General features: G+C 39.1%; 2 protein-coding genes across 3 annotated transcripts in view; both read left to right on the plus strand.

Annotated features, from left to right (window-relative positions):
• Positions 1-4,865: 4,865 nt before the first annotated feature.
• Positions 4,866-7,929, plus strand: msantd1 (Myb/SANT DNA binding domain containing 1). The gene is made up of 3 exons (XM_004079786.4): positions 4,866-5,842; positions 5,934-6,221; positions 7,152-7,929. The coding sequence occupies exons 1-3, from the start codon at positions 5,589-5,591 to the stop codon at positions 7,438-7,440; spliced, it is 831 nt and encodes a 276-aa protein (XP_004079834.1). The 5' UTR covers positions 4,866-5,588; the 3' UTR covers positions 7,441-7,929.
• A 3,791-nt stretch (positions 7,930-11,720) lies between these two features.
• The window catches only part of LOC101160594 (regulator of G-protein signaling 12), a 40,032-nt gene continuing 39,079 nt past the window's right edge, over positions 11,721-12,673 (plus strand). For both annotated transcript variants that reach the window (XM_023966027.1, XM_023966028.1), the window contains exon 1: positions 11,721-11,915. The gene's annotated coding sequence lies outside the window, so the exon portion shown is untranslated. The remainder of the gene's footprint in view (positions 11,916-12,673) is intronic.

Raw genomic sequence — 12,673 nt, forward strand, 5'->3', positions numbered from 1 at the left:
GATTCTGTGTAGTTTGTGCTGCGGCGTTGCCGGATCAAAGCTCGAACCTGACGGGATAATTGTTTGGATTATTGATCATCCTTGGTATAAAAAGGCTAAAAGAGGGGGGGAAAAAACGTATTAAACAGTAAATTAAATTTACCACTATAAGACAAACTATTACCTGAAATAGCTGAAATAGTTTGTCTCCTATATCAGTGGTAGATCCTATCAGGTCTAGTGGTGTTCTCCAAGGTTCTGTTCTGGGACCCATTATTTTCATTTTCTAAATGATTCACCTTGGGAGACTCATCAGCAAATTTTCCCACATTTCTTATCATCTCTGTGCAGATGACATTCAGCTTTATTGCTCCTTTGATGAAAATAATTACAAAAATCTTTCTAATCTACTAGACTGCTTGGCCAGCATCAAAGTGTGGTTAAATGACAATCATTTATGTCTAAACCCTAATAAGACAGAGACATACATTTTGCCCCTGATAATAAAATACCCTCCATCAAAAAAAAGTCAGTTTCAGGAATCTTGGTGTCTGCTTTGACAAATCTCTGTCTCTAGACTCTCAATCAAATCTACAGGTTAAAAAATGTTATCACCTGAGGAACGTTGTTAACTGAAAACAATTTTATCCCAGTCTGACCTAGATGTGATCATCCATGCTTTTATCTCTTCTCATTTAGACTACTGTCATTCTCTTTATACATGATTTAACAAAGAGTCTCTTAAATGTCTTAAATTTTTCCCAAACTCTGCAGCAAGAAGTTTAATAAGCACAATAAGCTAAGGCTTCTTATTCAATTTAGAATAGATTTTTAGTTTACTTTTTAGAGCATTGCACGGACAAACCCCGAACTGTATTTCTAACCTCGTTACTCCCGACACTCCTGCACTTCTAAGACTCTTTTATGTGTTTCCAAAACCCGTTTTAAAACTAGGGGAGACCTCGTCTTTCAGGCAGTCGCTCCCTGACTCTGTCTCTGTGCCAGATTGACTCAGTCGAGTGTTTTAAAACTCAAGACGTTTTTATTTAGAAAAGCTTTCAACTGACTTTTACTTGTGTTTTACTTTTGTTTCACTTATATGCCTGAGTGGGTTTTATTGGGTTCTACCTTTAGACGCCCTGTCCCATGCTGTGATAATTCTCTGATTTTATCTTTTTTTAACATTGTGAGTCGCTCTCTGAAAAAAGGCGCTTTATAAATAAAAATTTACCTACTTACTTACTTAACCCATTGATTTTCTTTCCAGAACCTTGAAATTCGTTTTACGTATAGTAACTCATTCGTTGCCCAGATGCTATGTGTCATGGTGATGTTGGAAGATCCGCGTTTCATCCTCAATGCTCTCGCTGATGGAAAGAGTCTTTTTGCCCCATTAATCTTTTCCTTAATACAGATCAGTGGTCCTTTAAAGAAAAGCTGCCTCAAATTATGATGTTTCCACCCCTCGTGCTTCTCAGTAGGCATGGGATGCAGCTCAGCATTCTTCTGCCTCAAAACACCAGTGATGTTTGTATCAAAGAGTTCTATCTTGATTTCATCTGACCACATGACCTTCTCCCAATCCTCCTTTGGATCATCTAGCATATGGTCTCTAGCAAACTTGAGACAGTCTTTGACATGTGCTGGTTTACTCAGGGGGACCTCTGGAGAGATGCAGGATTTGTGTGTCACAATAATAACCTTTGTTACTGAGGTCCCGGCTCTCTTCAGGCTCCCCAGTGTTGTTCTGGACTGTTGCCTCACCGTTCTCAAGCCCATTTGTTCCCCACCAGGTGAGATCTTGCTTGGAGCCCCATGTAGAGTCAGACAATCAGAGAACTTGTATTTCTCCCATTTTCTAATAACTGCTTCACGGTTCATCTGTTCTCACCATGCTGCTGGTTTGTTGTAGACGGGTTCATCCCAGTCTAGTTCCGGTCTGGTTAAGGGTGTGGACAGGTGTCTTTAATCCAGATAACCAGTTCAAACAGGTGACATAATTACAGGTAACCAATGGAAGAGCTTCTTAAAGTAGAAGAAACAGGTCTGTGAGGGACAATTCTTCAGACAGATTGCAGAATCAAACACTCTTTTTCATGAAAGTGCGACCCCTATGACTTCCACCTTGAATCCCTTTTAAAAACAAAACTTTAATCAGGTCAGTTCACCGTGTTCACCACTAGGTGGCTCTGTACAGAAGCAGAACCGCACATTTTTTCTGTTACTGTATGACCCAGCGTCACAACAGTTAAATACATGTATAAAATGTAGTTTAGTTATATTTAAAATTGGGGTCAAGTGGTAAAGTGGCTTTTTAACGGCCTTTACCCTTAGTTTGTCCAGTTTGGGAACGGTTTGGTGACATCACATGCATTCAAAGCGATGGCAAACACAGATAGAAAAAAACTATTAAAACTGTTTTTACTCAGTTTGCCGAAAGCTGACAAATGGGGTGAAAAAATGCATCCAAAAACACTTTTCTGATGTTAGTCTTTGAAGCAGATTTACAACTGAAGCAGCACGTGAAACTGGTTTTCCCTTAACTTTTGAAGTGGTGTCACTTACTTACATTCATTTGCAGACTCAGGCACCCTAAACGTTTGTTTCCTGAGGCTGCAATGATGCAAACATCTAAACTTTTTCCAAAAAGAGTGAAATAACTCAATTTATCTGGCCAAAAACCGACACATTTTTCATGTTTTCATTGCAACTTGAAATGAAAACTGGCTAGACAGATGTCATGTACATCAAAATATTTCACTTTGCTCAAAAAACCCTTTCAAAACATTCCTATAAATGAGCTGCAAAAAGGACCGGTAGTCAATTTAAGAGTACTACTTCGTCTAAAGTGAGGCAGTGTACTTGAAATGTACCTTTTATACACAATTCATGTATTATAAACCTAAAAAGTTCCAATTTAGTCTGAGGAAGTGTTCAACTGCCATACTTCCTACATGTACATAGTCTATACCGGTAGTAACCTTGCTATACTCATACTCCAGTAAACTGTTTAGACCGCAGAGTTTACCACTTTTTGCTGAGGGGTACCTTGTTACCAAATGGCCGGATTATGTAGATCACTGAGAGTTTTAACCTTTGCCTCAACGTGAGCAATCAGTATCTTAATCTGCTCACTAGATTAGCAGACAGGATTACCCTAATTAATGAAAAAGGGGGCTAATTATAATTCTGGCTGCCGTCCTGGGAGTCCTGAACTGCAACGACCTCGCAATTTTCTTTTCTTACTGCACCTTTAACCCTCATATTGTGTTCAGGTCCAAAATGACCCCTAAAAAAAAATAAACTGGTCCAATTTGACCCAAAAATAAGGGTTGAACAAAAACGTTGACGCTGCCACTTACTCAAAAACTCACCAAAATATGCACGCACCTAATACTCTGGTGAAAATGAATTTCTGGTAGAGTGACCCCCCAAAATAAAAAGAATACATCACAGCTGGTAAAACTGTAACAAAACATTAATAGGGCCAGCCATTGTGTCAGGGACATCCAAAGGAGGTTAAATTTTGGGATGGCCACAGGACTCACGGCTCGGTGACCATTTTGTTGCAAAGTGTGAAATTTGGCAACTTTCACACAATGTGGGAAAAGAAACCTTTAGTTTGAGCAATCTTTAAAAAATTTCCCCTACAGCATAAATCTACAACCACAACTTAAATTTCTTTTACCTTTGACCTTAGAAAAAATACATCATCCTAATTTTTCCTTGAAAACAATCGTCTTTAGTACTTTGTAGAAATTTAAACTCCTCCTTGAATTATTGCCTCCTAGCTCCTAAAGCATGGGAAGCTACTTGGGGGAAAAAAAATGCTCTTTTTAAAGTTTAAACCTTTTGAACAGTGTTGTGTGGCGAGTTCACAAAAGTTGTGTTTCCCCACTCCACACACATTTTTTTGCCAAAATGCTGTCACAATTTAATGCATGAGTCCCTGGCTTAAGATGAACAAAACAGTATGAAAATATCAGGAATGTGGGTGTGGTTAACACAATCCCCTCCGTTGCCAAGGAAATGCAAAAGTTCACTTTTGAGGATTCTTCTAAAAATTACATAGATGTGTTTGTCACCTCCAGCTGACCAAAAAATAATTAGGTTGCTATGGAGATAAACCAATAGAAAAGCCGCCATTTTGAAATAAGTGTTTTAGTTAATGAATTTGCAGCTCTGACCAGGGTGGCAGGGGCAGAAGGGGGAGGGTGAGGGGCGTGTAGCTGCTGCTCGGCCAGTGAAGGCGGGTCAAGGCGGGGTGGTGAGGGGGGGTGACGGGTAGCAACATCCAACAGCTTTGATTAGGACATTCTAACCAGACCAGCAAACAAACCAGAAAAGCAACATTATAGCCAAGTTTGTCCACCTTGTTTTCTCTTTCAAAAAGCAATTAAATGATAAGAATTAGCGGGGAAGTGGTCAAATTCAAAGTATTGCTGTAGAGCGATATCCAAAAGATCCCTAACCTTTTGTTAACTCTTCGTTGCTGCTGTGCACTGGGTAGAAACGTGGCGTGAAGTGCAGCCGCCTGTGGGGTTCAGGCAGCCAGCAATGAGATCTAATCGTTCCTTAAGTGGCCAGACCGACAACTTTTGAGCAAACACAGATGAAGAGATAAGAGATTCTATCACAAAAGGTTTTTTTGTGTGTTTTAGAATGAAAACAACCTAAATGTTGCACAAGAATACACATACATTTTAGTGCAGAAAAAGGGTTGCAATGGCGGAGGGAAAAAGTGCTCCTAAAATAGCAGATTAAGCAGGGACCTAAAGTGGGGGAGGGGGTCTTCTGCTAGTCCCCCCCCCCCTCTTAGAGGAGCCTTCAGTTTAGTATGCAGAGAAAAGTGATGGTGCAGGATATGATGTGGATTGCTGCTTTCATGTGGCAGGTCAGCGTATTTCCATCTCCGCCTTTGATTCTGACTCAGACGTTGGGCTTTGTTTTGCTCCAAGCTGCAGGCTTGAGCTGCTCGCTCCTGCATGACTCCAGATAAAGCAAATCCTTCCTCTCAAAACGACTTGTCTATTATTAAAAGCTTTTAAATGGAGCAGCATGCTGGCTGCCTACCAAGCCCAATGCCGTGTTGCCAGGGAAACACATCCCCACGGTCTGGGCTCGCTCTCTCTTTGTGTCTAATTCTATTCCTCCCCAGAGGCTCATATTTCAGAGAGTCAGCAACGGCGCTCGCTTGCTCACACTGCTGCCTTTCAACTAAAAGCTTTTTGTGCTGCCATTGGAGCAGAATGGAGGGCAGGAGGGAGTGGTTAGAGGAGAGGGGAGGGAGAAGAAAGGGTCTCTCTCTCTCTCCGTTGCCGAGGCAACTTGATGTCACGATGACATCACGCAGCATTAAAAGCTTTTAACCGGATTCCTCTCCTGCCTTAGGTCCCATTTTGAGTTCTCTTTCAGCGTGGCTAAGGGGGGGGGAAGGGCACGGGCAGGCAGGAAGGCAGGCAGGCAGGGATCTGGTCAGGACTTTGCTCGCATGTCTCCCTCCCTCAGAGCGCCACAACGGCTCTTAGCGCTGTAAAAAGGCTTTTAAAGCAACCTCTACAGATCCTGCAAACACAGCACGGGCCAGAGGGAGGCAGAGCCTCAAAAGCATGGCAGCAGATGATGGTTTCAGCTACCTGATACCAGGTCATAGTGAGAAACACAGACGGGCCCCAAACTGGACCGACGCCGAAATGAAAGCGCTCATGTATGTTTGGGAGGAATACCACAACGATCTCAAACTGAGCAAGAGGAACGCCAAGGTGTACGAGAAGATGTCCCAGAGGTTCTTCCAGCTGACCGGAGAGCAGAGGTTCAAGGAAGAGATCAAAATGAAAATCACCAACATGTCTTTCCAGTACAGGCAAGTGCTCCCAGCCCAAACTTTTCAGCTCCCAGCAGTTGCATGATTGATAAAAGCCCAATTTTCTTTTGTCCCCTTTCTACCCCTGCAGGCGACTCAAAGCCACAGCCGGCGAATCTGGCGAGACGCCGGACTGGCCCTTCTACAAGCCCATCGAGAAGATTCTCTCCAAGCCTCCAACCATGGAGACCTCTCTGGAATTTCAGGTCTCCACCGCAGGTCCTTCCACTTCCTGTCAGTCCACAGACAATCTGTTCTCCCAGCCAGAAGAAGGCGCGGTTGGTTTCCTGCCAGAGTACACGGGCTCCTCAGATGAAATGGAGATAAAGCAAGAGATGGACTCCTTAAACTCTGACAGTGAGCACACGCAGGGCTCCAGGTAACAGGCTGCTTGAGATCAGGCTTTTCAAGGCCTACACCAACCCAGCTTTCTTCACCACACCTGCTAGATTATGTGGACTCTTCCCACCTCAGAAACCGATCCACATCTTCAGGGTTAGTGGGGTCAAATCCAACCTGGATTGCTTCTGTCCCAGAAAAACCCTTTTCTTACAAACAAATAATCATTTTCTTCTTTTTTTTTTCATTTTTTAGCTAAAAATGGTTAAAAAAATGGGGAAGAAAATGTTTTTTAGACAATGAGCAGATAAATTATATTATGATAAGAGGCTAATTTAAAACTTTTTCCTAATTTACAAATGGTATCTGTCAGAGTGACATAATTTGTCGGATAGGTTAAATTAGACCCGTACAGATAATTTTAGTACAATTATAATTATTATTTTTGACAAAAACTTATTTAAAAGAGGAGATGACATTGGTATGATGTTTATATATAATTTATTTATATATTTACATATATAAATACATGTATTATTACCAATGTCATCTTCTGTTTCAAAAAAAGTTTATATACATATATATATGTTTATATATATATATTGCAAACTGTGCCATAGTCAGTTTTCTGTGTGGGGTCATTTTGACCCGTTACTCAGATAGCCTTAAACATAGATTCTGTCTTTTTTTCACTCAAAACTAAGCAATTGTTACTTTCTGTATATAGAAAATGGGACAAATTTGACTCTAACAGTACAGATGTAATGAGGTTGTGAAGAAATGCATTTAATCTATGTTAATAATCTATTATAGGTGTCATTATTACTCAATTCATTTGTAATTTCTACTATAAAATGTTTATTCACATTTAATTAATATATTTGACTAAATATGAATGAATTGAGTTGTTCTTTACAATGGAAGTGTAACATTTAGTTTGTTTTTGTAATCAATTTCCCGTGTTCTCCAGCTCCCATCCCATGTCATCCAGGAGGCATGCAACCAAGCGGCTGTCCCTAAAGAAAAAGAAGGTGCAGGTCATGCAGGCCATGTTGCAGCAGCAGAGGAGGTCCTGCCGGGCCATAGAGGAGACGTGCAGGGAGGTCCGTCGTGCCATCCACCAACAGAACCTCCTCCAGGTCCAGTGTCTGCAGCTGCAGGAGCGCATGATGAACCTCCTCGAGAAGATGATTCAGCCTTTGCCTGCCAGCTCTCCTGCATGTGGTCATAATGGAGCGAAAGATTCTGGAAAACCTTGAGGTGTTAGGATTTATAGAATGAGATGTAAGGAATTAGTTCAATAATGGAAGAGCTTTTTTTTTTAATTACTTTTTTGCAATAGTTAAGATTCAATCCATTTAGTATAGATATGCATTGAAATAGGCTTTTTACAGTTTTAGAGGATGCTAGTAGATTACTAGAGAATCGTTAGTTCAATCTCTGTAAATAAGCGTGTTGATATTCCAACTTCTAAAAGTCAGATACTGTAGACAGAGCAGCAGATCTTGTCTAAGCGTTCTTCATCGTGCATGGATAATCACGTTAGGGAGGCAAAGTGCCAAAACAACCAATTTTCTACATAATAAACTAGGAATTTAGGCAGCAATTCCGCTGTCACTGAACTCAATGGTAAGAATGAGTCAAAAGAGAGCCCGAAGCTTGTGATCACCAGAGAAAATGCTATTTTCAAGTTTTTTTTTCCTTGTACAGCCTTATTTATATCTATTAAAAATTGTTATACAAAAACTGTTTCAGATTTGGATGAGACTTTGATGAGACCAAGCGACTCATCATTGATTGCACAATCTTACTGTAACTTAAGAAAAAGAACACAACCATAAGACACAAGGTGATTAATACGAGGAGTTTTATTGCCAGCTTACAAAGAATTTTTTTTAACCTAAAGTCGTAAACTTACGAGAAAAAAGTCACAACTAGTAAATTATGAGAATAAAGCCTTGAATTTAAATCTTCAAATCTCATATATTTACAAGAAAAAAGTCGTAAATTAACGTGAAAAAAACCCAAAGTTGTCTGTTTATCGGAGCCTAGCTTGAAGATGAAAGACGTGGAGCATTTTTGAGAGGCTTTATTTCTGAACAGGTTTCAAAAACAAAGAAACTCTGAATCTTTTGGCGACTCAAAATCAAATCTTTTTTAGTGTAGCCAGCTTTCCGGGGTTCGGTGTCGGTAAAGCTGAGTTTCATCAGTAAAATCAGGAGCTCAGAGACACATTTGGATGTAGAGGACTGCTACTTTATTCTGCCATCATTATTCACATACCCAGAAGTCCATTTGTCTCAATACATCATGAACCTGTCATGCGCAGAATGCCAAAGCGGAAGGAAAACAGTGCTACAAACTACCTCTCTTCCAGATGAAACGTCCCGTTTCAACATAAAAACAACAAAGATAAATAAAAATGGTCTGCTATATTAGCAGAAGAACCTTCCAAATGCCTAAAAGTGCTCCTCCTCAGACATTCATTCAGTTCACCTGGTCAACTAAGTTTAGTCGGTCTGCTCTGCTGCTGAGCGGCGTTCACTTGCTGCTGCACTGTATGCTGACTTTGACTTTAATCTCATAAATGTACGAGTTTAAATCTCGTAATTTTACTTATTATTATTTCTTTTTGGTGGCCCTAAAACTCCGTTGTAGCTTAAGACTCAAATACCTTACTTGAAATTTTTCATTTTGTTCAGCATTTCATCCTGGATAGATATGACATGTTTGAAGGCCATGTCACCTAGCTACTACTTACATTTTGTACATTTTCCGCATATGGAGTTTCGGTTTCTTGTAAGACATGCGTGATATGAGTAAATTACAAGGGTTTTTTTGCGTATGTCAATGTGCAGAGATTTCCATCGAGGTTTTTGGGCTCACAGGCCAAACGTGAATTCGGTTTTGGGCTGTTCAAACGTATTAGTTGGTTAAGAATTATGTCGTTTACGTAGTTTATACGCACTTATTACGTAAATCTTATGCAATTGTCGTTTTTGCGAGATGTATACGCAAATTTATGATTTTCCACGACCGTTCCATGTAAGTCTAACAGACTTTTCACGCATGTTCCACCGATGTGCACATATCACATTCAAATTACATAATTGATGCACAAACGACTAATGAATTGCATATCAAAAGTACAATAATCACACACGGTTCATGTTCTACGGGTGTTTATGTGCTCTTTGCCTGGTTTATTCAGACTTTATTCACATACAGACCACATCTTTTCTCACTTTTTCCACGTTTATTCACGAATGAGCAATCGTCATCCGTGCAATATGCGCAAAATGTACGTAGTAGCTGTGTGACACGGCCCATTGATAGTAGCATTATTAGAGACGCAGATGCCTTTTTTTTTTGTTTTAAACGCGCATTAGAATTACTTCAGCATGGAGCCAAAAGTGTCCGTTTTATACATAGTTTTACACATATACATGAAAAAAAAACTTTTCCTTTGTAAACAAAGTTGAATTAAAAAAAAAAAAAGATATTTATTTTAACCAATCAGTGCATTATATTGCAAGATCATGCAGAACACTGAAGGACCTGTATATTAATAAACCTGATGTCACATGGTGTTAAGTCAACTAAAACATATCCTTCCCTCCTCTTGAGAACTATAAACCTGACTGCAGGTGTGGTGAAACCAAACAGCCGCTGCAGCCCTTTGACCATCAGACTTATTGGTTCCAGTAGACAGTAGGGAAACAGTGCTGTGAGGAAATCAGATGTGACTGTGAAGTTATTAATCGACACTAATTAAACTTTTTGGATTAAAATGTTTGTAATCTATCTACATTTTACAAAGTAACCCTTAGCAAAAAGCAGTCCATTTAAGTGTACTACAGGTATACTAAAAGTAAGGCAGTACACTACAGTTTACTTTTTATATATTGTAAACTAAAAATGTTCAAATTTAGTCTGAAGAAGTATTCTCTTAGTATACTTCCTACTCTATGTGCAGATGGTCTATAGCAGGAGTCTATAACCTTCACATGTGGCTCTTATGCCCCTATATTGCAGCTCTTTAAATTGAAAGAAAAGTTTTTAATTTATAAAAGTAACTGTAAAGTAAATAAATTAAGTAAAAATGAAGTCAAGTACCTCAAACTATTCATTCACAAACCGTTCTGAAGTGTGAATTACCCATGACATGTTTGTTTATTAGAGGTTGTAACATCCTTTTGCTTGTTGAATGGTTTATAGGTTTAGTTTTGCTTAGATTCTTGATTTTGTTTGCACCAATAAAAAGTAAAAAGGAACAAATAAACAGTCGAACTTAAACATTTAGACAGATTTTTGTGTTGCGCAGCACAGTAAATCAACTGGAGGTCACTAAGCACAACCAGAATTAAGGTGCACTGGATTATGAAGAGGATTATCTATTTTTGAACAAATTCAAGGATTTTAAAGACCCACTCCAATCATATTTTGATCTATTGTATCAGCCCAGTAATCTTTTAATAACAATTGTGGCATTTTCAAGCAAAATAAAAAATCCTGTGTTATTTTCTAGGGCATAGTTTCTGCAGGGTGGCAGGAGTTAATTAAAATTCACCTCTGAGTGTTGGTGCAAAGTTTCCCATCATCCCTTTGTTTACACTGTCTATGGCACGGACACATTGTGCCTTTTCAACTTTTAATTGCAGGTCATCTTTGGTTTTCATGAGCAGATGAGGTTAGTGCCCAGCCTGTTTGTAGTTTCTTGTTTCTTTGCTTCATGTACACAACATAGCTCATAAAACAATTAGCATAAAAACAGGAAAAATTAGAACGAAAAACACCCTTTGACTGTACGAAAAAAACTAAATGAAAAACACCTGTTGTTTTTTTTACTGCAATATGTTTCCATAATTACATTACTCATTTTTATATTTGAGATGATTCTATGTGGCACAGAGAGTCTTTTATTTTGAAAGGAAGTCTTGTGAATGTCAAAAAACTATAAACTATTTAATATGACTTTTTTTCATTAAAATAACATTTTTATTTATATTTTATTCCTAAAAACATTGTTTATAAATATTTATAATAATAACAATAACATAAATACAAAGCAGTGTTTTAATTTTCTAAAGGGTGAATGAAGTAAGGCTTCCTGGCTCCTATGGTCAGTGAGAAAACGGCCCAAATGGCTCTGTAAGTGTTAAAAATGGCAGAACCCTGTTCTGTGGTACACTTGCTATACTTACACTCAAGTATACTTCAAAAAATCAACTTCAAGTGTACTACTTTTTGCCAAGGTAGGCTTCTGTATTGACAAGTGTTGACCAAAATAAATAGTTTCCGGTGTGGGTGACGTCATACTTTGAAAGGGACAACATACGGAAAAGGCCAAACTTTTAAATTTCACGTCCAGCATGAAGCTAAAGGTTGTCAACCGCCGTTAGCATCAGCCAATAGAGTCACCCAGACCTTTTAAATATCGAACCTGACAGGCGCGCTGATTGGTCAGAGGGACGCACGACGTCCCCGCGAGACGTTACGCTGTCATGGTTACCTTGAAAGACGCTTTGTGAGCTGAGCGGCGAGTCAATGGAGGTAGGCGGAGCTCTCGCGCGGCGGCGGCGTGGAAGTTAGGACGACGGAATCACGGCAACGAAAAGTTGTTATTAGGGGGGGGGGTGGAAAGTAAACATTTAGAGTAAAAAGTAGGTCTTTTTTTATATAAAAATGTAGCTTTTTCTTTGTTTTTCTCCTTGAACTTTCAGCTCCGGAACAGGTAAAACAGCAAGTTTGTTTTTAGTCGGTTGTTTAAAAAATGTTGGTTTACACGTAAAATACAGTTGTTAACTTTTTTACGACAGTGAGGTTTAAAAACAGCTACTAGCTTAGTTTAGCTTACAGGTTTTGAATAAAGTTATTAGAACGACACTAAAAACTCGGGGTGTATTAAGAGCCGAGGAGTTTGGTGCCATCTGGCACTTTGTTTGTGGAGGGTGGAGGGGTGGAGGTGAGAAAGATGCAAGCTGTGTTTGGACAGAAACGCGACCTCTGTAGGGAATCTGACAGCTAATTGCTAAAATAAGATGGATGTGACTTTTGTTACCCTGTTATTAAATGATTTCGTTAAGCAGGTGATGGGAAAACCAGGAGTTTCAGACACGTACACCATTGAACATGGATAAGGACTGACAGCATAACAAAATTTTAGTCACACCTTATGGGGAAAAAGAAGAATTTTAAATATTAAAAAAGTATTCAACGAGAGGGGTTTCACTGACTAAATAAAACTATATCTACTTATTTTAGGATTATAAATTAATTGCATATATTTTTATATTCTAAAAACGTAGTAGCAATGCAGTGCCATAAATGACCCTGAATAGGGGTTAATCACCCCTATTTCTTTACGGAAATTGGACTGTTCCAAATGTCGATACGGTAGGAACCATTGATATGGGTACGAGTAGTCCAAAAAAACTTTTAAACAAGGGGTTTCTGATTAATCAAAACATATAGTTTACTCAAAAAAATGTT

The sequence above is a fragment of the Oryzias latipes genome, chromosome 18 (assembly GCF_002234675.1).
Source record: "Oryzias latipes chromosome 18, ASM223467v1".
NCBI lineage: Eukaryota > Metazoa > Chordata > Actinopteri > Beloniformes > Adrianichthyidae > Oryzias > Oryzias latipes.